The 26970-nt window shown below is 38.9% G+C and overlaps 2 protein-coding genes across 3 annotated transcripts in view; one reads left to right on the plus strand and one right to left on the minus strand.

The window, feature by feature from the left end:
- Positions 1–1445: 1445 nt before the first annotated feature.
- syn2b (synapsin IIb) overlaps positions 1446–26970 on the minus strand; it is a 79328-nt gene continuing 53803 nt past the window's right edge. The window contains exons 4-13 of the mRNA XM_003454539.4: positions 26292–26448; positions 25973–26062; positions 13099–13161; positions 12079–12221; positions 11585–11659; positions 10680–10782; positions 8553–8729; positions 7436–7502; positions 3498–4329; positions 1446–3379 (exon numbers count right to left, since the gene is read on the minus strand). Coding sequence (XP_003454587.1) covers positions 3226–3379; positions 3498–4329; positions 7436–7502; positions 8553–8729; positions 10680–10782; positions 11585–11659; positions 12079–12221; positions 13099–13161; positions 25973–26062; positions 26292–26448 — 1861 coding nt within the window. The 3' untranslated portion in view covers positions 1446–3225. The remainder of the gene's footprint in view (positions 3380–3497; positions 4330–7435; positions 7503–8552; positions 8730–10679; positions 10783–11584; positions 11660–12078; positions 12222–13098; positions 13162–25972; positions 26063–26291; positions 26449–26970) is intronic.
- On the plus strand, positions 13585–25278 carry LOC100712143 (metalloproteinase inhibitor 4). Of its 2 annotated transcripts, XM_003454540.5 has the most exons (6): positions 13622–13794; positions 13953–14266; positions 21511–21608; positions 22217–22331; positions 22718–22842; positions 23190–25278. In XM_003454540.5, the coding sequence occupies exons 2-6, from the start codon at positions 14128–14130 to the stop codon at positions 23385–23387; spliced, it is 675 nt and encodes a 224-aa protein (XP_003454588.1). In that variant the 5' UTR covers positions 13622–13794; positions 13953–14127; the 3' UTR covers positions 23388–25278. The 2 variants fall into 2 exon arrangements, with proteins under 2 accessions (XP_025763031.1, XP_003454588.1); XM_025907246.1 differs by having other exon boundaries at positions 13585–14266; positions 22718–22846.

A 26970-nucleotide genomic window follows, 5' to 3' on the forward strand; every position in this document is an offset into this window, starting at 1 on the left:
AAAGTTCCGTTTCACGCAAAAGTATTGTGGTTTATGTTAAAGGCTAAAGTGGCACATGTGAAAAGGGCCCTTCCACCACTCGCCTTCTTAAAGTGTGACAAAAGCGTGACATTAAAGGCAGGATATGAAAGAAGAACAGGATGAGGAAAATATGACAAAGAACTTTTTTTTTTAAAGTGTCATTAATATGTGTTTTTACACACGTCTGTATGTATAAGTAATATTTTTAGAGACATCTTTAGAGATGTGTAAGGTATTTTTATATGGAAGGTATTCTTTAATAGTGTAATAAAAATGATAAAATGCTGATCTTGAGAAATGACAAGTACACAACTGACAGCACTTCCACATATACACAGTGCCATCTGCTGGCTCACAAGAGAAAATTCAACCCAGTGCCTCTTAAATAAAACACCACAAGACATCATTAATTCACACCTCGCTCGCTTAAATTTATGTGATGCTACTGGCAAATGATCATTTTTCTACTTTAAAGTGTTCATAAAATGTAAATATTGTTCTGACTGTGTAAGATATAAAGTTCTGCAATGTTTTGATATACAGTAAGCCTTCTGGCATTGTAGATTTGTTAGGGAGACTTTTGTGGATGCCTTAGTATTTTTCATCTAAAGGAAAATAAATATATATGCTGAGAGAAAAAGGACATAGCAAAAAATTACACAATGTATCTCAGTATAGATTTTCAGTGCGAATACATTTCAAAATCCAGTGTGTGATATACTGTAAACTTCCTAAGAGCGTGACTAGTGAATGTGGGACCCTCTTAGCTGACGTTTGTCAGTAGCAGCAGTCTGTGCCACATGTGCTTATTTAACATTTATCTTGTAAGTTACGGTGTAGTTCTTCACACTGGGGCAAATCTGTTGAGTTCACACTTCAACAGATACAACAACAGATGCTTTTAACAGTCATGTGTCTTAAAGGTTAAAGTCCTTTTAATCACTTTAATCAAAGCTTTGCCTTGTGATCCGTGGTACGTCTTAAATTTCCTGCTAGACAAGCCATGCCAGTACGTAGACAATCACATGGATGTCAGTGACACCTAAGTCAAAATCTTGTCTTAGCAGTTGCATATTTTTTTAACTTACTCACAGCGGTTTCAGTGTTGCAGTATTTTAGGATTGGTGACATAGTAATGGAGACAGCTGATCAGCTGTGGCAATCCTTAATGGGAGGCGAAAGAAGAAGAAACATACTTTTTTTAGGTTTGTATTTTGAAATCAGAAGAAGCAGTGGCCGTGGCGAGCTCGGTTTTATCCTGCTCAACAGCAGCTTTTTTAATTAGACTTCCCCTGACTGGTGAATATCCACATCCATCCCAGGCCATATATGCTTACACAGATGCACCACACTTCATTATGACTGAAATGGATGTGCCCATGTGAAGAAAAAACTCGAAGAAAAGACACAGCCGCTGGCATGACTCTCAGCGAATCAGTGGGATGATGGAACCACATCTTTATTCACTTTTATCTGTACAGAAAAAAAAAAAAAACAGTCACCAGATCATGCAAAGCAGGATTGCATTACAAATAAAAACACAATATAAAACAAACATTTTATACTTTACCATAAATATGGAACCTCAAAAATAAATAAATATATTACAAAAAAATAAATAAATAAACTTCTGACAAATACAATATGTCATAGTTTACTTGCAACATAGTACTGGAAATGGATAAGCCGACAGGTTGATATGCAGGTCGTAGGATTTGCTTTTACGTTCTTGAAATGCAACAACTGAACCAAAAATGACCGGTGAAGGTAGTGGGTTCATTCCAGGCTGCGTTAAATTCATTGCACCTATACATACAAGGCTAAGGACGAAACACCAACAGTTGTGATAGTACTCAGATCAGATGCTGACTGCACGTAAAGAGCAACCTGGAGAGTCACCATGGAAAGAAATCTTAAAGGGAATGTAAGAGTAAGGTATTCAACACATACACAGATCCCGTATGGATGAGAATATAATAGGGTGACAGCACTCAACAGTCATGTCGAGGTGTTATTGCACTACTGTCTCAATGTCTTTTCATGAGAATAATCAACAAAGTACAATACTGTTGATAGATCTACACAGAGGTGAAACAAGAAATCACCAGTCACAACTACAGACATGAGTTAGCACGTTAAATGCATTCATTTACTCGCCAGCCGTGCTCCTCCTAAATAGCAGTGGCACGCTGATTCAAATGCTAAAAGCTTCATTGTGAATGAATGCATTTTAATATGCAATTGACCCAGGTCTGCACAGCTAACACACATAGCTGTGAATCGAAAACATGTTCACAATAAGGCTACAACATCTAGAGAGAGAGAGAGAGAGAGAGAGGCAACGGAGGGCAAAGTCTAACACTGATAGAGCTCTCACTTGCTCCAAAAAGTCACACACTTGGAGGAGCCATGCACAACAAGTGAACACAAATGAACATACAGATATTCCCCCTCCCCCCAAAAACACACGCACACATAAATGAACTTCAAGGCTTATAGACAAAAAGGGGCAGCAATGAGGAGCCCAGTAGTCGGTAGCCAAGGACCAGAGACACAACGGCTGGATTTACACAGACAGGAACAAATCTTTTAAAGAAGTATCTCTTTTTTTTCTTCTTCCCTTTTTACTCACTTGCTGACCAACAACGATTCACTGGAAACCATCAAATGTAGGACAAACCAAATGTCATATCTGAAGATTTAACATTTGTATAAATCCAGCTACTGAATGAAAGAGTTATGTCACTGACTGAAAAGCTAATCAAAAAGTGCTGCTGATTTTTTTTTAAATTATTATTGGCTTCTCTCCCATTATAGTTGTGTTTATACTGCATTTATATACTGTATATAAACTTATGTACATTCCATCTGTAGTCTTTAATATTATACTTTCATTATATCTTAGACTCTGTTCCTTTGTGTGCGCTGGGAAAAAAATAATTTTTAGTCTATTCTTTCTACTATATTATAATATATTCTATATCAATGACTTAACTCCTTCAGACCTATTAGTCTGGGTTCATTCACTGAACATCCTACCCAGCAGGCCTCACTGTTACTCACACAGGAAAGCTAAAAGTGGAGCAGAAGAGGGACCGGGACGGAGGGAATACAGTACAGTTAACACACAAACTTTAATCTCAGACTGGTTCACATTTAATGTCAATCAAGTCATCACTGGCCAATGGTAAATGGAGGGTGTGTCTAGTCAGAGAAAAGGCTGGCGAAAGACTTTCGAAGGTTACGAATGGTCTCGGCCTTTGCCTCCTCCTGGCCGTCGCCTCCGGAGCTTGAGACCCCACGGAAGAAAGAGGAGTCGCTGAAGGCGTTGAAGGCATTGGTCAGGGACTGGGATTTACTGGGAAGAGAATGGAGAGAGGGAGGGGGAAATTGAGAAAAAACAGACAAAGGAGAATTTGTATTCAAATGAATGAATGAATGTCTTTAAATAGGTGTGTTGATAATTCAGCTCTTACTTCAGAAGAGGGTGAGTCTTTTGCTGCGGTTGTTCTTCCACCGGTGCCTGGGCCTCAGCTGGTGCTGCGGCTGCTTCGGCGGGGACTGGCTCAGGGTTCGGGGAAGCGGCGGCTGGCTTAACTTGAGCTGGAGGCTTAGCTGGAGACTGGATGTTAGGTGGGGACTGACTGGCTTTGGCTGGGGATGCAACCTGTGCTGGGGCAGAGACTGAAGCTGTATCTGAAGACTGAGCTGCTGCTTGGGCAGTGGGCTGGGGTGTGGGCGAAGCTTTCGGAGGAGGTGCGGTTTGTGGCTTAGGCTGGAGCTGTGGTTTGGAATTTCTGCGCACAGGAGGAATGGGTTTTGCAGGTGGTGTGGGTTTGGGGGGGAGATCTTTTGGTTTGCCAGGTGCTGGGGATGGGGAGCCTTGAGGCTGGGGTTTGGGCTGCTCTGTGGTTGGAGGAGAGGCTGGGGGAGAAGCCTGAGCTGGAGCTGAGGCTGCAGCGGGGCCTGAAACTGCGGCTGCTGCTTTGGTCGGTGGAGAGCCTGGAGCTGCAGCTGCCGGTACTTTTGCAGGGGATGATGGTGAAGCTTTGGCTGGGGCTGACGTGGAAGCAGAATCTGGGGTTGGCTTTGTGACAGACGGGGCTCTCATCATTGGCGGAGGCCTCGGTACTGGTGGTTTTGTGACTGAGGCAGCTTTCTGCACTGGGCTTGGTTTCTGAGCCTGAGCTGGTTTCTGAGCTGGACCTGGACCAGGTCTCTGAGCCTGGCTGGGCTTTGGTACTGGTTCAGATGCTCTCTTAGCTGATTCTGATGATGTGTCCACACTCTGCGCTTTCACTGGTGCACCTAAAAGATGAAATATAGTTATATGAACTTGTCCTTCCACTGCTTTACAACACCCAAATGCAAAAAAGGGGTTAATAAAAGAACATACAAGCATCATTATTTAATCTCTAGAGACTGTTAGTGCAGCGTTAGACAACCAGGCATTTGTAACACTCACCAAAAACCAAAGCAGAACATGACATAGAAAATGAGCTTGAATCTCAACATGCCCATTCACAAAATGATTTCAGACATTGATAGAAATCCTATCTAACTAATCTATCAAGAATAGACTGGGGCAAAGCAGGCTCTGAATGTTTTGGCTGTAATGACCAGCAGGGGGAGGCAGCAGTTAAAAGAAGGTGCGGTGACTCGCCTATCATGCCAAGTGTTATGCACAGTAAGTCATGTGACCAGCACTAGTGCGCTAATTAAAACAGGCAGTGACAGGAAAGAAACAGACTGATGGTGAGGAGAAAGACAGTAAACAACAAAAGGTCAGGAGCTAACTGAGAAATACCGGTTTTGAACAAGTGATCCAAACACAAGCAGCGACGTGGCGGGACATGCAACACAAAAGAATCAAGTGATTACACAAGCTGAGCTAGAAGCGGCAGGGCAGGGATGAGTTTCCAGCAGTTCAGAATTCATTTTCTCCAAAACAGAATGTAAATTACATTATAAAGCCTCTTTGAACACAGCTTGAAAAATGTAAACAGAGTCCTGTTTATGGACTTATGAATTTATATATATTTTTTCTCATTACAAAACCTTCATGAAAATTCATCCCGTGTGTTCTCAGAGAGTCACTGCTGTCAAGCAGCTAATTGGCCACGAGTCTTACGTTTGATCAGATTGTCATAAAGCATCCCAATGGTTGCTTGGGACTCACGACGCATAAAAACCAAAGAAAATACAATTTGTACAAACATAATTCATAAAGGGTGACACAATAACAATTTGCTTGGCTACAAACCCAGAATTAGGGAACATTTTGTTAAGAGATTTGCTTAATATTTTGTTGACCGCTATTATAATTGATTTTCGCCATATCAGTCATGCAAGTACAGAAAGTAGCAAATGATTTTAGCTATATTATTAAAAATATTATTTAATCTCTTTAATTAGAAAAGGGTTAAAAATCAAAATCTTCATCAAATCTATAGCCAGATGTTCAAATATTAGCAATTCAATGGTCTGGATCCAAGCAAATGAGGAACGATCATGCAGACAAAGAAAAATATGCTAACTTTTTAAAAACTTTATTTAATCAGGTGTCGTAATTGTGAAAAAAACCCATCATATTTTGCACTTTATGAAGCCAGATTGCCTGTTTCAGGTATTATAACACAAAACAGTTGAAGCCTTTTTACAACCAAAGACAAACTCTAAGCAGCTACTCACAAAAAAAAATCAAGATCTTGTTGCTCAGCCAGAAGGAAATCGATTTATTTAGCATAAAAATGCAATTTAAAGATTATAAAAATAATTTAAGCAGAAACCACAGAAACCCAACTGAGCTGGCCAAAACTTAACAAGCAGAGTGATCGTAATCTCTGTAAGTTATTTTGCTTTTCACTAAAGAACACATAAAAATAAAATAATAATCCACCAATAAGTGCACGTTTTCACAGTGTTAAATTAGTATCACATATGGCATTGTTATTAATGCATAATTCATATATAGTGAAGTCCGATTTGCACATCTTAACATTCAATAGGCACATATTTATCTCTAGCAATTCACATAAGACACAAAAAGCTGCTATTTCTACAACATCTTAACCACCACATGGAGTACAGGCATTTGCCACACCCATGCAAAAAATGAGAAACCACAATGAACAAACATGCAAACGCAAATTCACGGACAAACACAACGACTCTGACATTAATGGCTTTGTTAATGTAACACTTTGGATACCGTTTTACCACTGCGTTTAGTAGGCACACTTAGTTTTAAAACGTCAGCCCTGAGCACAAACACCACCACACACACTCACACACACACATACATGTTTTAACACTTACATCTATAATTAAACTCAACATGCTGGCTAAGTGCATTTTAATATACATTTGCTTGTTAATTCAAGTGAATGTCACAAGTTAAAAAGAGACAACACTGGCTTGTTAATATAAGTGAATGCCACAAGTTAAAAAGAGGCAAGGCATAGCTTTGACAGATTGAAGAGGCTATTTGCTGTTCTTGGACCCAGACTAGTGCACCAATCATTTCTGTCAACACCGAAGTGAAGCCATTATATCAATATACTAGTTTGAGGCAGTAATGAAGGACACTGTTAAGTTCAAGGAACAAGGATAAGTATGCTCACAAAATACAAGCTGCTTCTACTCTTCTGCACACTTTCATTTTCTTGCCAAGAGTTAGATGAGAAGATGAATATGCCTCTTGTACCTATACGGTAAACATGAAGCTACACTCAGTAGGTAATTAGGTAGACTAAAAACAAAGCCTGAAAACAGGGGAAACAGCTAGCATGGCTCTTTCCAAAGAAACCATAGCAGATCAAAGTTTCCCATTTTGACAAGATGTGTGTCATTATTTTGATGAATACAAAACCTGTGAAAGCCACAGAGCAAAACATGACGTCAAAGTGCAAATCAGGGAGTTCTAAAGGTGGATCGGGTTGCCAGGTAAGCTGTTTTCCCAGTTTCCAAGCCCTAAGCAAAGCTAATGGTAGCTGCATATCTACAGTACAGAGAAGACATCACTGTTGGTCTTCTTGTCTAATTCTTGGCAGAAAAAACAAACAGGTCTACTTCCAAAAACATGCCAATTCATTCCTTTTATTTTATTTGTTAAATTGCCACAGACTATCATGTCTGTGAGATCGCTGGTAAACTGGATAATCGGGCATCTGTGTGTTACAGTATCAAGTCCCAATATAACGATGTGAAAGCACTGAATACTTATTTCCACTTGTTTTTCTTTCTGATGGCAGTACTTTGTTTGATAAGGAAGATGTTCAGGTTGACAGCTAGTGGATACTTCATTTCAGAAAGTGATGTTAGCAAGGGGACTGTCCAATGATGAATTTAGTTAGTGTTTTCTAGACATGCTAGAGCAGCAGCACTTTTACACTGGTGAATAGTGTTCAGAAACCTTGAGGTTGAGGGCGTTGGCTTGAAGTCCTGTTAGGATCAGCCAGTCCTTCCTTAAGGGCAGCAGTCTAGTAGACAGAGAGGAGACAAGAGATCAATGGAAAAAAAGAGTTGGCAAGGCAATAAAAACAGAGAAAAGGAAATTCAATTATATACAATTAAATTTCACAACAACAGTGGCCTCAAAACAACAAGCTTTTTTATTATTTGTCACATACAGAATACAACATGCAGTGAAATTTTTTGTGTCCGTGCTGCAGACAGGCTGCAGACGTAGCCTGCTAAAAGGTTTTTAGCATGAAGGGTCTAGCCAGGACCCGTCATGCGTGGGAATCAAACTTCCAACTCCCACTCCAAAGGTGTGTCGTGTTACCACTACACTGTCCAGCTGCAGTATGTGCAGTTGTAGTGCAGCTGAAAGACGCTTTATATTGTAAGATAAAGCCCCTAAAATAATACAGAGAAAACCCCAACAATCAGACGACTCCCTATAAGCAAGCACTTGGCAAAACTGGGAAGGAAAAACTGCCTTTTAACAGGAAGAAACCTCCGTCAGAACCAGGCTCAGTGAGAGGCAGCCATCTACCCCAAATGGTTGGGGATAAAGGAAAACGAAGGTAAGGATGCATTAGTGAGTTGTGAGGGGCTACAGTAGGTGCTTCCTGTGCACATTGGAAACATTTGCTACTTTAAGATCACATTGTGGATTTCCTGATTCCACCATACTTATGATTGCTATGCTTTCAATGTTTGCTCAAGGAATAAACATCAGCCATCTCTGTAAAGCTGATCCAGTTTTAATGTTAAAATATTATCGTTGGTAATGAGAATGAATTCTCTAGCTAGAACCCAGAGACCAAATAGCAACCTTTATAGGAGTCCATCAGTTGGGAGCGTAACCAGAAGCATCTATGTACTTTTCTAAAGAGGCTTACAGTATCTTTAAACCTGAAGTTATTCATCAGGATCCTTTGTAGATGCACAATTTTAAGTGGTCAGGACGTGATTTCCACAGAGAGATCTTAAAACAGCAGCCACACTGGAAGAGGTCTAGCGGTGCACAATTTTTTTTATTTGTAGAACAAATGCTACACACTGCAACATATTAAAGGCTTCACCTGTTGGGGCTGCACAGTAGCTGGCTTTTGGCTTTGAGGGGAGCGCGTAGGTGAGCGGGAAACGCTAGATGACCTGGACTCCAGTGCTTGGTTCATCTTAGCCAGCACCACCTCTGAAATGAGCTGGCGGTCCTCTGCCTGGTGATCGCCAATCAGCTGCATAGATGAACCCACAACCTGGATAACAGGAGACAACAATATGAGAGATGAGAAGATTTACGAACTATGACTGGATAACAAAGTCAGGACATTGAAGAAAAAAGGAGGTTAAACAGCAAAGTGGTCTGAACCAAGTATCAAGCTGATTCTGTTGTATTTCTCCAATTGCAGGGAAAGTGTAGTCTAAAATCATAAGAAAAGACAACATAAAAAAATAAAACAGAAACAAAACACACCCACACCATTACAGGATTTTGTCTTTTAATGAGCAAAGAATATGCCCTCAGTTTTACATCATTATAAAAAGTGACTCATGGGAACTGTGGAGGTATGTTTTTGATATTTGTTTCCTATTTTTTCAGTTTCAGTATGAAATCTGCTTTCAGTTTAAATAGTACACAGTTTTATGACTGTCAAGTTTTTTTCAAAGCTTAAATGGGATGGATGACAAGCCTTTTGTGTCACGTCGGCTCCAGGATAATTTCCCTGTCCTCTCCCTGATGCATGGTCTCTTTTTTTTTTATCATTTTTAGTCATACTGTTATTTCCACAAACATATCTTGTCTGAATCATCACTACATAATCCTGTTATTTTAAAACTGTCACCATATCTCCCCCTCCATCTGTCTAATCTGTTTATGACAAAAACACTCTTAGCTGTTAGACTACTTCAGCTTTTGCTCTACTCTTTCTATAAGTTGATCAGCTGCCGTCTAGAAACATCGAGTTGGTTTGTCTGTTCTGACTTCTTTATTGACTTTCACAAAGCAGGCTGTGTTTTAGCATATCTGAAGTGTGCTTACCGTTTTCTTCCAGCTTTTCATGGCCAGTTATCACAATTTTGATAAGAACTGACCCATAAATGAGCAAGCTGCAATGACCTACATAATTAAGACGCTCTGTACTTACTGCTAAAATTGTTCCACAGAGATGCAGCTCTTTCTAGAACACTTTAGTTTCTGCCCTACAAACCCAAGCTTGTCAAGCTGCTGGTCACTAAACATTTCATCTTTGGCCTTGTGGTGCTGAATTCTACCCATTTTTCAACAGCTTGGTGGTAGTGTTGCTGCGATAGTCTGAGTCCCTTCAATTATTTGCAGCTCATACTTTTTCTTTTTGTATCAGTTCTCTGCCTTTGGGTTCAAACATATTCCCATCAGTTTCTGAAGCTTAACCTGCCACACTCAAGTGCCTTAACTACCCAGCTTTAAGAGAACCAATACAGCCAGAAAACCAATTTTCAAAGCTCCGCATACTTTATTGTAACCTTTTCTATGTCAGCTTCTCTTGATCATGGCTCTATCTCAGCCTAAACATTGAGAATCTGGTGCAGTCATCCTGCCAGACCCCTCCAATCTGTCCAATCTGGGCTCATTCCTAAATCTAAGCTCTTATACTTTATTGACTTTAAAAGCTTTAAAGGGAGTGTTAATGATTTTGGTTTATTTAAACATTTTCTACATAAAAGGTAGCATTACAGCGAAGAAATCTATACTTCTACTTTGCTGTCATCATGACTAAAGAGTACAAAACACAAAAACCGGTTTGTGATAAAAAAAAAACATACTGGAAAGGCAGAGGTGAAAGAGAAATAGAGAGATAGTAAAGCTTTGAAACACCCAGACAGAGCAATCTGTTGTAAAAGATGAACATAAAGTGACACAAATTGTGAAATGTATGCATGTCAGAGTGTCACCAGACATCAGTTATTAAACCCTTAATGTGCATTCAGGTTACCTCAATCAGTTTATTCCCAGTCAGACAATCTGTGGTCCCAGCAGTGTAAATTGGGCCAGACATGCTAAATTTAATATGCTTATGCAACACAGCTCCCACAGGCTGATGTCAACGTGGCAAAAGTTTCCAAACAAAACGCAAGAGTCAATAAATACAGTGATGCAGGAAAAAGTCTAAAAATCTTTTGAGTTCTTTTGTTTTACTCCTCCCTTCCCTTCCTTTCCTTCTCACCTCTGTAATGTAGTCGTTTCCATCCTTGCCACAGATGGCTTTGACAGCACAGATATCCAGCCCTCCAAAGATCTCTGAGCAGGTATCGACCCACAGTTTATACCTGTCACAAAGAAAAGCGTGACAAATTAGGCCTATTAACAGCTGTCAAAGGCAACTATAGGTGACAATGTGAAACAAGATTAGGTAGTTAACTTGCAATTATTTTTCTTTGCTGTGTCAAAAAAAGGTGGGAGATGATGGTGAACCTTTCCTGCCTCATTGTTAATGAAAAGGTTGGTTCTTGCACACTAATTAAGCAGTGGTATTGATTTATGTATCACTTCAGCACAGCGTGTAGCAGAAATGTTGTTTGGGCTTAGATACCAATGGCAAACTCCTTCTTGAGCCTCTCTAGCTCCAGGCTGTAACCTATGAAGGTGCTGTTTTTTTCCATGCTTTACTCCTCCCGGACAAGCTAGGGTCAGAACAGACAGATCAATACTCACCTGAAGGATAATGTACTCTAATCCACTGTTCTAGCCCTGGTAGCTTGCATAAGCATAAAAGAGTCCATGAAAAACTGAAAATTGAGCTAAAAGTTGTTTGACAACTGCAACTCTATAAATAATATTTGAATAATAATGTTTGCACTGTTTGTTCCAAGGCTGCTGTACACAGATAACGGTGCTGAAAGGGCACTAGATACTGTTTACAGTTTGACTTACTATACCTGTGCTCTCAATACTGTGCTGAAATGCATGCTTCACCCATGAGCAGATGATGTGAAAACAGTTGTGGTACAAAATGTCAACTGCTTTCAGCTGAATTAATCTGAGTACACTGACTAACTGTGATAAAACACAAGAGAGATGTGTGTGACATCAGGGCAGCCTGAGCATCACTGATGTGGAAGCGGTGCTCACTTGTCAGTCATGGCTACTTGTTCCAACATGGCAGATCCAGTGTTGCTTTTCCAATTACCAGAGATAGATGTTCGCCTGGAAAAGGAGAGGAAATTGTGCATTAAATTATTATGTTAAAGCCTTATTACAGAGTCAGCCCCTCAGTATAGATATTATAAATGCAGGCAATTAAAGGCAGAGAGAAGGAGGCATCCTTGCAGCAGGAGGTTTGTGGCTTCAGCTACTAACTGCAGTCAGGCAGAGAGCACAGCTGTAGGCTAACTGTCTCAATGGCAGCTTCATAACCATATGTTAGCATATGCTCTTTGTTTTTTTCTAAACTTAAGTATTTTGTAAACTAAAGGCACATGAGACACGGAGATGCGGTATGATAAACTTCAAGATTTATATTTCTGCCTGCTAAAATGCTGGTACATGAGCGCGCACGCACACACACACACACACACAATATATCATCCCTAAATCCAAATGACGCACAAGGACAGCACACTTACATGTAGGCTTTGTAGTCCGTGCCAATTTTCTGGACCCTGATGTCGTACTTGGCGTCTACAAATGGCTCTGTAGTACAGTAAGTCTGAGTGATGGCCACCACACTTGCAATGTCCTGGAAGTCGCTCACATTGTCCACCTTAACCTACATTGGAGTAAAACATATAAATACTTAATTTATTTATTCAAATAAAGAAAGACTCTCAAAATGCAGCCAGTCTTACAATTTGTCACGCAAATGCCATCAATGCACATTTCAACCCCTGCTGCTAAATAGAAAAAGTGCAGGTTAAAGCGCTTCTCCATCGGCTTTACTTTTAAGACCTGGAGGCTTAGACTATTTAGAACATTTTCAAGTATGAGTGGTTGTTGAGCTCCTGTAACTCAGTTGTAATACAAAAATAATACCTTCTTGTGTCACAATAATGTCCAATCTGACCGGATAAGACGTTTGCTTTCTCACATAAAGCTTCTCCATATAATGTGCAGGAAAGTTCGGGGCTGTAGTGCATGTGTGAAAATGGCTTATCGAACTGAGCAGTTCAGGGGAATGATGTGTGGTGGATCGATGAGGAGCGGCAGAAACGCTCCACTCTGATTTCAGCCAGAAAATATTAACACAGTTGTCAATCAATAACAGCACAATGTTAGGACAAAAGGGAAGAGAGAATAAAAACAATGAACTGATAGGAGGAAAGGGATAAAGAAAGACATCTAAGATGGAAGCAGAGGATGGGAGAAGGCTATTAAGTGGTCGTGTATGCCAGCAAAAGCACTAAAAAGTACAATAAATGTGATTCTAGATGTAGTGGTGCTTTATGATTACCATTTAACCATCTAAGCTAACTACTATAATAGCCACATGATTTGTCCTCCATTCACAGAGCCAAAACTATTTCCTGGCTGTAATATTCGATCCCCACATATCTTTGAATGGTAGCTAAAGTGTAAGTAAAGCAGATGTGGTTAAATAGTTAATCTAACTGTATATATGCCAGTTGATAAATAAAGAAATCAATTACCTTTCCCATTCCAGAGTGAGCATGTCCAATCTTCACCACCACTGGGAAGCTTGGTGTTGTAATCTGCAAAGAAACAGTATAACTGATGGATAAATAATGATGAAGAAGCATAATGACAACTTATGTTAGTTATAATAACACACTGGAAAATCCTGCAGTGAAAAGTAAGAGGCCCCTTTAGCAGTGGTCGTTGTTAGTAAAGCAGTAAAACTGCTGCAATTAACGAAAACTCATATCAAAGTCAGTAAAATTCATCCTCAAATAATGCCAATAAACATCTTATGAAAGTCACAGGAACACTGTGCAAATATAATACAAAAATTTGTCTTTATTTCAGTAAAATCCTAACATGTGATGCTCATGGTGGTGCTAGAGGACAAGTCAGGGAATCACCAAAATCATCGTGTATGTACACAAATCCACTGCAGCTCTGTAAACAAAATCCAAAAACCAAACCTAATCTCCCAAGTGGATGTGATTACATGAAACATGAAACTATGACTAAGTAAATGAGACCTATGCCAGCCTATGGGAGGAGAGTAGGGACATCAAAAGAGGGCAGAAGAAGAGCCAAAGGATGGTAGTTTTTCTTCTTGCGTTAGAGGAGGCTGTCCCTAAATTGTTGAGCACATAAGAGGCTCCCTGTGTGCGACCCTCTCAGCATTCAAGACCAGAGTGTGAGGGGATCCAACTATTGTAAGTTCCTCTGCGTATTGTCTACAGAGAGGGAGAGAGGAGAAGAGAAAAGAGAGCAGTGGCAGCAGCAGCAACAGTAGCAGCAGCCTTCCCTTCCCTTCACTGCAGCTTGAATTCATAGGTTTACTTTAAACTTATGAAAACATTTCTATCCACAGCTGCCTTTCGGCTCAGCAGAGCTCATCTTACCACTTCGACCCCACCGTCTTATCTATCACCCTGCCCTCTTGCTGACTGCCCACCCGACTTGCTTCCAGGGGAACTTAACAGGATCACAAGAGGTTGCCGAGCTTTCATCAAGTGGCGGAGCGGTCAGAGGTAGCCAGAGTCATCATGGCCGTGTCCCAGGAGCGGAGTGTGTGTCTGGGGCTTTGGGTGCTCATTTTGCTTGGTGCAGGCTTGGAGGAAGTTGTGGAGGGATGCAGCTGCCACCCAGCACACCCACAACAGCTCTTTTGCAGTGCTGAGATTGGTAAGTTATTGAATGTAGAATAACCAAGTTTATGTGTGTGAAAATAGGTGCATGCTTTTTTATTTATTCTAATCTGGACAATGTCCTTACATCTTGACTAACCAACTTATTATTTGGATTACTGATCAGATTAATTAGATGCTTTCAGGGGGAAAAATCAATCCACAGTGCAAAATTAGTTTTACAATCAATAGAGGTTCATGGCTAAGCTACTGTGGCCTTTTTGATTCTTATGATTATTATTCATAGAAAACATGAGTTATCTGAACATAATTTCAAGGTTGATTTTTATAGCCGTATTTAAATAAGCTGATTTGGATGCAGTTTTTCTCTTAACATGTTCTTTTTTTGTGTGCTATCTGTTTTCACAAATTAGCGCCTTCCTGTTGTCACTCACATAAAAACAAGTCCTAAAAAAAAGAAAGAAAAAAAAAGTCCTGGCCTACTTTCTGTCCGTCCGTCTGTCTGTGTGCCTGTCTCTCTGTCCGACGCCCCCGTCATCCAGTTCTTTCTTGTCTAAGCACAAGCCAAAACCAACACTCTGCTCTGACTTTGAGTACTTGGCTCCAGAGTGTGGAAAGCTGGAGTATGTGCTTTGGTCAAAGGTTACACTCCAGCAGAGGAGAGAGGGAGACAGAGAGAGAGAGAAGAGGAAATTGCTTTTATTTTAGTCATGTTTTCTAGTTGGGCTGCATATCCCTTTAGGTTTCGAGGGTCAACTTCTTTAAAGTGCTTTGAAAACACAGGCCGGGTTAAATGAAAGGCAATACCTGTATTCAAAATCTCCAGGTGAACAGCCAATTTAGATCTTGGTTATCTCAATACAAGGTTTTTAGGTTTTAAGTGTGGATGTTTGGCTCTTTGAGCTTTCTTCAAAGCCTGCAACTATAAAGGAAAACTACTAGAGGACCTGAACTAACCAGAATAACATCTCAAGCTGGAATGTTCTGGTTTTCAGCTGCATGGCACTGTGCCCTATTTTTTAATCATTGGTTATAGAGAGCAGGGTTCTGACTGCTAAGTTGTCACACATTTACTTGCTTGTGCAGGTATGCTTATTCAGTAAGCCATAGAATGTAAACAGAAGATGGACATCAGCCACTGATTAGCACAGTCACACTGAGACACCTTGAACTGAGCATTATTGCTGTTGCGATCTTTATATTTTGAAACTGGACTTGTTGAGCATGGTGCAGATCTGACAGAGCAACTGAAGGACACCAATTACTCACATAGTAGAGACATGTCAGGCATAATGTAGGCCTTTTATTAAAAAAACAAAAAAACTCCTGTTGTAGTCAATTAGACTTGAAACTATCCAGCAAAACCTTTGAAAAATAGTTCTAAGATGAAAACTGTGACAAAACCTCACCATCTGCAGGGTGTTTAAACTGGACTCTGTAGAAAGGGGCAGTTTGTTCACAAGAATGTTTTTACGTTATCCTTTAACTGATTTTAACTGAAATAAACAAAAATCTACTGAGAGAAAATTACACAGTTTTAGATCAATATACAATTCAGTGAAACATTATTTGATTGCTTTGGGGGTTTTTTTGGTTGGTTTTTTTTTTTGCATATTTTTGGCATTTAAATGTTTTAGATAATCAAACAAATTTTAATACACACAAACATAACCCAAATAATTACAAAATCTAGGTTTTACATGGTGATTTTGTTTATTGTGGGGAAAATTGCTATCCAAGCTATCAAAGCCTGGACTTAAATCAGATTGAGATGCTTTGGCATGACCTTTAACAGTGATGGCTGAATTAAATTAGTTCTGCAAGGAAGAGTGGGCCAAAATATTTCCACAGTGATGTGAAAGATTGCCATCATTGTCAGTTATCACAAACACTTTGATGGCACAATCTTGCTATTAGGTTTAGGGGGCAATTACTTTTTTCAGACAGAGTCAGGTAGCTTAGAATAGCTTCCCACTTGAAATGATCATTTAAAAACTGTATTTTGTATTTACTTGGGTTCACTTTGTCTAATATTAAGACAATGATCCATTTAAGTTTGACAATTTAAAAAAAAAAGGGAAAAAATCAGGAAAGAGGAAAGTACTTTTTCACAGCACTGCACCTCATGAGGGGAGCTTAGCTTTGATCTGGACACTTGTTTGACAAAAACATTGGGGCAGAGGTCAAGGGTCATTTTTCCATAGGCTTCTATAGAAAAACAAGTTACTTTTGGCTGCTACCTTATTCACAAGGGGTCACCGCAGTGCCACGTGTTTTTTTGTTTTTTTAAAGGCTGATGCCCTTTTTGACTCAGTACCAAAGGGATTTTTGTCTCCTCCAGGAATTTTTCACTTAACTACACTGTGGAGCCACCCAGGTAAAACTCCAACAGTCTCCCCCTGCTGGTAGTTACATCGATTTTTAACATACAGTGAATAATCTAAACATGGGTCAGAACAGAAACAAAACAAAATTGATCAATACAAATTCTAGATATAGAGCGGTGAAAAAAATGGTAAATGGCATATGCCCCCAAAGAGATCCGCACCTTGATACCATAGCACCAGAGCTACATTTTAAAGTCATGTAATATTTAGTGGCACTGAGAATAGGTGTACAATGTAAACAGTAAGTAAAAATAAATGATAAAAATGAGACCAGATGAGACTCCAACTCAACACACACTTATTGCATGAACTCTTACAAAGGTTGTTGCACATGAACAACCTTATACATAAGTTGTGCATAAATTCAGAAGAATTACTAAAGATAATTCCAAAATCTTTTGAACTGTGGAAGTTTTTAGTTCCAAAAGTATGTGCCTGTCTCTTAATGGATATGGACGGTGGGCCTTTTTCAGATAGGATACAATTTTCTGGACTGATGCTTAACAAAAAAGGAGACTCAAAATCGAAACAAAAAACTTGGTGGCACCTGAGGCCATCCTTGGTTGTTTTCTAAGAGTAGGCTGGTGGTGTCCTTTAGCTGACCTGACAGTGCTGTCAGAGTCGATGAGCTCTTTGAATAAAGCTCAACATCTGACTAATATCCCATCTGGACAAACCTTGGACGGTTCCCTGGCCATGTTTGTGTATTTGACATTGTGTGCATGTGAGTGTCTGTTTGTTGGACAGAGGCCAAGCCATGCCAACTCAGCCTACTCCATCTCTCTCGCTCTCTCTCTTTTCCCAGTCTCTCCCCACTTCATTTCCATGTCTATAGGCTTGGTCTAATGGTCTGCATACTAACAATATCAGTGTGAAAGCCCACTGACAGTCCAGCATTGTGAGCATGACAAGGGTGCCGATTCATCTTGGAGGGGGAAGTTACTTACTACAGATAGGTTCTCATGGTACAAGTTTGCAATATTTCTCTTTGGTTATGAAACTGTGGGGCAGATGCACAGCTACTTTCACTCAGCAGGCGTGCCTGTCCTTATTCCCGTTCATAACACAGCTGCAGTAACTGAAATTAGCGTGTGCACTTCAAAGAGGGGGGTGGGGGTGGTGGGGGTGGTGGTGGTGTAAACATTTCAGATAATCTAGGCCAAGAAAACTGTTTTGGAAGGTTTTGCAATTCACTTATTATCATAGACAGTTTCTTAAGTATATATCATGGAATGCACTTTCCAAAAAATGTTACGGCTTCTTGCAAATCCAATGTTGAATTTTTCAACCTTACCCAACCAATAGTTCCTCAATTAAAGATCAAAATCACCAACCTGGCTAGTTGGCTATAGATTCTATTTTGGCACTGACACATGACCAAAGCCAAGACTGCAAATTGTTTGATCTTTCCACAGAACATATCTATTCCCTGGTATACTGCTGACCATTACTAGGGCACACAGAGTGACAGCTAATTTTGTCTATCTTGAGACATGTTGCTTTTTGTGTGTGTGTGTGCCAAATGAAGACCAGATCAAAGAGCTGAACCGAACAAAGGGGGCAATAATATAATAGTCTCCATTGGTATTTTTGTGAAGTAAGCTTGACGGTCTTATTATGCTCTGTAATCACAGCCGAGGAGGTGGTTAGACTGGTGTTTGAAGGCTCAATTATGAGTGAGATATCAGCCTGCTAAAATTATATATATTTTTTCAGTAAGCATCAAATGAAGCAAGGTAAAAATAGCACCATGCACACGTTACATTGCAATAGAGCAGGACCGAAAAAGCCTTAAAAGATCCTTATGAAAATAAATTCATGCAAAAATATATACACTGGCTCCTGTGCGGTAACCAGAATTTTTAAAAATCCTTAATCTATAATGATTTAGCTTCACATAGCTAAGCTAAATTATTAACTAAATACATACATTATTAACTAAATACTACTGTAATCTTGCATACAGATATTTGAGCCGAAATACAAAAATATCAGCTGCAAAATGTATTTTAGTATCAAAAGTAACAGGACTCCTAATACCTTGTGAGCTCGGTTAAAATGTATCCTTTCAGAATGTTAACCACATCAAACTTGTTAGATTAAACTTTCTTACAACCTATTATTTTACTAGTGCCACACTCAATGTGCTAACTGGATATTATGGGGAAAAAAAGAATAACTTTGATCAAAAATAATATAGAGAAAGTGAAAAGATTCAGTAGTAGATGTAGATGTAGTAGTTTATGGCTCAAGCTTTGACAGTGCCTACTTAAACAAATACAACATGGATTACTGGGAATTTATCTGTGGCACTAAAATGTACTGACTAATTAATCAAACCGAACTCTTCTGACATTTTTTGAGGTTGCAGCTGCATGTGTGTATACACAGTAGGTGGGTTAATGGGCAGGTGTGTCTTTGTAGAGGTTAGACTCTAAGGTAAGGTATTACAGGAAATGTGGTCACTGTAAATTTAATTCTCAAGTTTTGGATAACGCTAAGACGATCAAGTTATCAACTACAGCAGCTATTCTCAAGAAAACTACTGCAAGGCTGCAAGTCTAATGCTTTCAAATGTATTACCACACAGAATCTGAGCCTCTGGTTATGAATTATGCAGTGTAACAATGAAGTATATCAAATAGCATAGAGGCATCTACAGTCATGCTCCCTGACACTTTCTATAAGGGAACGTATGAAGGTTCCTTGATCAGCTGTTTTGCTGCAAGCAATGTAATGATTAAAGCGTAACACAAGTTCGCACATATTTGTCTGCCTGCCCATCTTTCCACTTGTGTGTTCGATGAACAAAAAAAAAAGTCTTTATTTCTCCTGAGCCAATTTCACAGAACATGCTGAGCTCCTCCTCCTCTTACCAGCACACAAAACCGTGGCACAGTTATGTGTCGAGCGAGGAGAAAAAACAAGTGGGGAGGTTTGCTTAGCTGTGTGCAAGAGTGAGGTTCACACTTTCACTCCCTCTCCCTAACACTGTTACTTTTCTCTCTCTTTCATGATTTCACAAAGGTTACTCGATTCACTTCTGGCTCTTTTTCCCCATCTCTTTCACCATTGCACTACAAGGGACTGTAATCTTGCTTTTACAGAGAATAGATGTGGAAGATGAATTTACAGGGAATTCATTAAAGAATCTTTATGCTGTTCGTTAAGCACCTAATAAGCAGCAGAAAGTCTACATAATCCATCATGCAGAATATCTGCACAGAGAAAAAGCACAAATGCTTTTAGGACAAGAAATACCCAATGTATTTGGTGAATATTATCTGATAAAACAACACTCACAACTCTTTACATACTCAAGGTTTGTCAGGTGTAGTGGGTACCCCTTTATCATTCATACATGCAGGGCAAGATTGTTATAGTTAATGAAAACTAAACTAAAAACTAAAACAAGATTTGAAAAATAACAATTTAGTTACCTAAAATAAAATAAAAATACAGAGGAAATATCCTTAGTTTTAGTATCTCTTAGTTTGGTAAAGATTTATTATTACAAGTTGCTTGATGAGGCATTGATGGACGTGTTTATCAAGCCTTTGCATGTGTGTAAAACTGTGACCAAACTGCTTTCAAAAAGTAGTGTTTTATTGATACCTGCACTGATTTTCCTAACGTTTTTCTCTGATTATATGCCCTTCATACAATAATACTGAAAAAGACTAAAACTGACACAGAATTTTTTTTAAACAAAAACAAAACATTTTCAAACGGAAAAAACAAAACTGAAACAGGAAAAACATTCTGGAAACTAAGTAAATTTTGCTGAATTAAAAACAAAAAGTCAAAATGACATAAAAATGAAAACAAATTCAAAAATACAAAACTATAATAACTGGAGCTGGGTCAGTTTGATGACTTTTAGCCACACGAGCTACATAGTTTGAAAATAAATTCATACTATTACAGAGCACATTTACCTGTAATCATGAAGGGAATTCCAAACAAAAGGTCCATCATACTGCCCTGCATGTTGAAAAAAACCCATTAAAATGTGTTGAGGGTGAGAATGAGCTCATATAGACGCCTTATTCTGCTGGAGATTCATTAGTCGCTGACAGGCCAATTTTTTATGTATGTGAAATGCAACTATAACATATTACAAACTTTAACACTGTGTTACTAATGTAAGCAGTAATCTAGTAATCTGAACATGGTAGCACTTGTCTATTATGGTAAAAGAAAAGAAACACTCCATGCATGTTTTTAACTCACTTTCTTATAAGTAGCTGTCACACACATTTTTCTGTGATGCCACTGCTTTTCACTTTTCATTAAATTGAACCTCAGAGGTATAATAATAAAGTCAATTCTCTTTGATTGATTGCTTTACCAGTATGTTATCAGTCTGGAAAAGAAACGTCTTACAGTGAAATTAATTTGTCAGTCATCATTACAGCCCATGCCTGTGTCTAAAAATGTAGATTCAATGTGTTTGGTGGAAGAGAAAAATAGCTCAGTATCCATAAAGCCTCTAACATTTGGGTCAGGTTGCTTAAAGCAATCAGTGTTAATAATGTTTTGATTATGATTAATATTCTCAGAGGTTGTAACATTAAAATGTGCTGTGTGTGTATGCACAGTGAAGTATATACTCATACTTCACATACAGTATGTGTTTGTGGAGAGGACTTGGTAGTTAATGGGAGTGATCAAGCAGAGAGCTACTTGTTATTCCATGTGGGTTTTGATTTCCCTCCCAGAGGAGAGGAGGACACATCCTGTATCACTACTGAGAGGAAATGCATCTCTATCTATCCATCTATCTATCTGCACAGGTTTTTCATTGTTTCATGTATGCAAACAACGTTCTTATCTCATCTTGGATTTACTTGCAGGATCCTAATCCTTGTTTATTTCTGTGTTTCCCAAACAGTGATAAGAGCCAAGATATCTGGAGAGAAGATTGTGTCACCTAGCAACAGCTCCTCACCTTACATGAAGATGATCCAATATGAAATAAAAATGATCAAGGTGAGAGCCCTGGTCATGCACACATATCCATGTCCCCCCCTCCCTTTTTAAACCGTATACTGTGTGGTTTATGTGGAGCTACATATAGCCTGCCCCCTATAAAGTAAAATGTATGATGCATGTTAAATGTCTCAATGGCACACACATAACAGTATAACATCCACGGTTTGATTTCCCACCTTTGTTTGACATCAAACTCCCCTCTGTCTATAAGTGCTTCCTGTCCTTGTGTTAACTGTCTAATAAAGGCAAAATGTCCAAATATTTTTAGAGCAATGGGGAAAAAAAATCAAGCTGAAATGTTCCAAATGTCTATCTCCACATGACCTCATGGTGTTAAAAATGACTACTGAACAGGATTAACATCTGCTCTTCATAAAAATGTCTGCTCAATATAAATATGCAACACTTTCATTTGCACATTTTGGATTTTAAGCACTAGGATGTGCTCTGGTGCTGTAATTTGGAAACCTGGAGTTGTTCTTTTATTAGTCCTCCTGCACGACACTGTTGCAGCACATACTGTACTGCATTAAATTTACATTATGCCAAGCCCATTCTTAAAAAGTAGAAAACTTTTCTGCTCTTTTCCTCTCATCTGTATCTAGATGTTCAAAGGCTTTGACAAGGCTAAGGATATCCAGTATGTGTACACTCCAGTTTTCTCATCGCTGTGTGGAGTCAAGCTGGACTCCAACAATAAGGCAGGGTATCTGCTCTCAGGTACAGTTTGCAATGAAACTTTTTATATTGTGCTTTGAAAGAAAAAGCAAGTTGGTTCATTGGTGCTGTGATCAGTAAAGAGAGAAAATTTCCTAAATGGCTTTTCTTTTGGGAGTGAAACTTTTCATTTTCACTGAGACTGATTCCTGTCTGTCAGGGACAGCGCTAAACAAATTCATTAGACCACCACCCAGTGTAAGGTTTATGCCACAAGGTGAGACAATCATCAACCAAAACACTAGGTTAAAGCTGTATACCAATGAAGCTCTTAAAAATTTGGTTTATCATTAGGAGTATTAAGATTCTTATGGAGGCCTTTGGACACAGCAATATTTATTTAATCTATTCTACTGAATGCAAGGCTAAATGCTGATGTCACCAAACAGGAAGCATGTGGAGTGATGGGAGGATTTCTATTGGCCAGTGTGATCTGGTAGAGTCTTGGGACAACTTATCAGTGTCGCAAAAGAAGAATCTCAACTATAGATACCAGATGGGCTGTGAATGCAGAGTGAGTAAGGACTGTCAATTCTCTATGCATACATATTTATCTTTCTCACACTCATCTGTCTGTGTCAGAGATGTCTTCATGAGCTTCGACTAAAGAAACAGTGTAACAGCTGTTACAGCAGAAAGGCCACTCTTCTCATCTGTTCCTGCTGCTTTGCCTTTTTACCGTCTCTCTATATTCAAAAAAATTGTTTGTTTTTATTTTGTCTAAAATGTGTGAACATTGTTTTCTCTTCCAACCTTTGCATAACTGTAATCCATAATACACGGGAGACCTACTTCACTAATAAATGATAAGACAAGAAAACGACTACAGGGCTGAATCGATTCTTCTTCTCTTCTTCTTAGATCAACACCTGTTACACAGTGCCGTGTGCATCTACAGGAGAAAACGAGTGCTTGTGGACTGACTGGCTGCTGGATAACAGCCTAAACGGAGAGCAGGCTCGGCAGTACGCTTGCATCCGCCGCTCTGACACAAGCTGTAGCTGGTACCGGGGTGGGCCTCCGTCTGAGAAAGACTTCTTTGACATGACTGACCCTTGACCTGTAATTCTGAGATTCATTTTACTCCATATGTTTCCCAATATGCCTCATGAAAAAAACAAAAAACAAAAAAACAAAACCCTGCTTTGGCTTATGTAGATCCGATTTGGGGTTAAAAACAGCAACTGATTTCATTAAAAAAATTTGGGTGAATTTTAGATTTGAGGGAGCATAATGTAACCGTGAGCTTTGAGTGGTTGTTACAGTAAATCTTGGAAAATCTGTCCAAACTGCAGCACTCCAGTGAATCATCTTCTTGCTCTCACGCCAGATTAGACTCATCATTTGATCTAGACCGTTCTTTTACCTGAAGGCAAATGAATAAAAATATACAAGGCCTTACATTTGTTTATGCATGAAGTATGAAGGATAAAGGTGTTCATTTGCTGCAAAAATAAGACAAAGTTATATCAGGAAACAAAAATGGTAAAAAAAAATAATAGAATGAAGCTGTCACAACCTTTTCTGCACCAATTCCAGACCCACTGCAGCAGCTTTCCTTTCCCCCCTTTTTCCTTCACACCTCCTGGGAGTGAATATCTTTAAATAGTATCTGCTAACTGTCAATACAAATAAAAGTACACACTATATACAAATCTGTGTGAAAGGTTTAGGCACTAAAAAACTGAAAGTCTCTTTCAAAAGTCCATAAATAATAATAATAACCATAAAAATTATTTTTATTTTTACATTTTTATGAATTGATCGATATCTGATGTGGGCAATGTGGTTGCATGTAAATCCAAGGAAAAGGTATCTGTATGTAAGGGTACTTTTCAGTGGTAACCTCAGTACAGTTCTAAGCGTTTCTGAGTATTTTTCCAATGTTCTGCTGGATTTAGCCTGTCTCCATTGCTTTTGTCAACTAATGTAAACCCATTCAGACTCCATGATTCAGACTCCAAGGCTCTGTGGGGACCATACCATCTGTTGCAGGACTCTTTGTTCTTCTAATGATTGTTCTTTGAGATGCTTCTTTATTTCGTTTCATGCTGCATACTGAATTTGGGCCCCATAAAAATTGTATTGTGTAATGCATAATAACTTAAAGTGCCTAAAACCTTTTCACAGTACGGTATACAGGCAGAAAAGCACCACCGACATTCTCGAATTAATGATATTTCTACTAAATCTGATGCAGGAATTATATATACACCACGAGTCTCGTTCACCTTAATCACAGTTTTTTCCCCTCAAATTTATGAGACTGTAAATATTGTATTTTGTGACAATTAACATTTTAAATGCTAACAATATTTGTTCTTATAGCATATAGATTCTTCTCTTGTGTTTTTGTGTGTTTAGTTTCATTGGTTGTACTATTTCCTGTGCCAAAAAATCTAATCCAGCGCTTTAACAACTGCACTGCCATCTGTAGAAGCCAAGCCTGCCCCCCTCTCCATGGAGGAAATGATTTAACAAGACAAGGCTCAATTCACTTAAAAAAATTGACAAAACCAGCAAAAAAGAGAAATAGCTGACAACCTTGAATGAACAATAATTAACAGTTAAAATTACTCAATATAATAACTCAGTAAAAAATGTGAGTTGACCCCTGTCTTGTTCATGGATAACTTTACTAAAGTCATACAGATTAAAATGCATTGTGAACATCAACATCAAGAATGTCTCGACATCATATTATGGTCACATTTAACAATAACTACTTACATTTAACCTGCACTACGCAGTCATTTGTACATTGGATTCTGTCATAGTAAAATGATAGTAATGCATCCTAACTGTATGGCTTTAGTGAAGCATTAAACAGTTTCATGTCTGTTTTATACTGTAAGACCTGTTCGGGTTTGTATTTATGTGTTTCTCTCCGAATAGAGTCTTTTTTATTTCCATGTACCAAAAAAGATTGTATATAAAATGTCTCAGATGACTTGTGTGTCATGTGCTTTTTTGTAGAAATTCTCCTCAGCTACCAAACATCAAAGAAAATAAGATAAGATAAGATAAAACTTTATTAATCCCTCGGGTGGGTTCCTCCGGGAAATTCTGGGAAATAAACCTTGCAGGACTCAAGCAAGAGCTCAGTTAGATTAATCGGGACTTTTACTTAAAGACACTTTTTTAAAAAGTAAATGTGTCTTAAATCCTACCTCTATACTATACCACATGAATGCTTTGGGTTCTTGGCACCATCCCCTTTCTTATATGTATAATAACCCATGGATTTTCATCGTACTGCACAACAGTTTTTAGCCCATCTTTGTTTAAAAAACTAAAATACTTACCTTTCTCATATTGTTATTATGTTCTGACTAGCTCAGATGCATATATTTAGCAAGGATTTGTGCAATGGTGTTGTGGTGTTTCTGCTAAAAATACATCAAAACTGAAAAAAACGTGACAGGCCTCCCGAAACCTAATTGATGCGCTACACTGTTTTCTCCTTTCAGAGACTGTCGCTGTGAAACAGGCAATTACTGTAAATTAGTAAATACAATATATTATATAATAATCTGCACATCACATTGCCACATGCCAGCTGCAGATCTCAGTGAGGTGTGAGTGTTCTGCAAATTGGATCACAACACAGTTTACAGTGTGCAGTAAGCAGAAAATAGCATTACCATGTCTCTGTAGTTGGGGTAGAAGGTCTGATCAATGAGAGGGAACTTATCTGAACCCAACCTCTTCTGATTGTTGATCAGCTGGGAAAACTAGAGGATGAGAAAAAAAGAGAGAAGCAGCAATATGGTTCAAACGTAAGAAATACATGCAGATTAATCATATAGTAATAATGTCATAATGCTTGCACTCTGTTAGGTGTTTATTCTGCATGAGTCTCCTAACTGACAACTTTAAAAAATCGTACAATTGCGATGTAGAGTGATTAAAATACTCTTTAGATAATTGCAGCTGTAAATTTGTGTTGTTGAAATTGCTTACAGCCCAAGGTTTGTCACAGAGGTTGTAGATGGAGTCCAGAGAGTTGACTGAGGGGATGCCAGCATACTGAAGACCAATGATTAAGTTCCTAAAATCCTCGTTTTGGGCCATGCTGAAGGCATGCTGGCGCACCAACACAAAGTCAGGCCTGAATGACCTGGAATGCAAAAATAAAGGCAGGTGAATAAAGAATAAATGGATGGGTTTGGTTTCTAGGTGTTCTGTGCTTGTATATGCGAGTTCTTGTGTGATCAAAGCCACAGAAAAGCGACATGAGGGTGTTGCTGTTTTTATGAAAATAAAACTGGGGGGCATAAGGTGCACTTTTGGATGGAAAACAACAAAGATTATGAAAAAGTAAGTAAACTCGCACAGCTACAAATGTGTTAGCTTAGGCTTTTCCATGAACACAAAAAGAAGTGCAAAAATACAAATACAAACTTAGATCTCGCCTCAAAGAGTAGCTTCTCGTCTTAGAAGCACTCTTATGAGAGAATCTTTCTTTGATTAATACATGAAGAACTTTGAAGGCAAAATAAGTCTCATGTACTCAATTGAAATTAAATGTACAGTAAAATGACACAGCCCACTGGTAAGCGTTGCCAGGAACTCAAAACATCACAGTTATCTTCTGTGCCCACATGGAGAGTGAGAAAGGTTTGTTTTGCTTTGTGTGGAG

Source organism: Oreochromis niloticus, linkage group LG5 (assembly GCF_001858045.2).
Source record: "Oreochromis niloticus isolate F11D_XX linkage group LG5, O_niloticus_UMD_NMBU, whole genome shotgun sequence".
Taxonomy (NCBI): Eukaryota; Metazoa; Chordata; class Actinopteri; order Cichliformes; family Cichlidae; genus Oreochromis; species Oreochromis niloticus.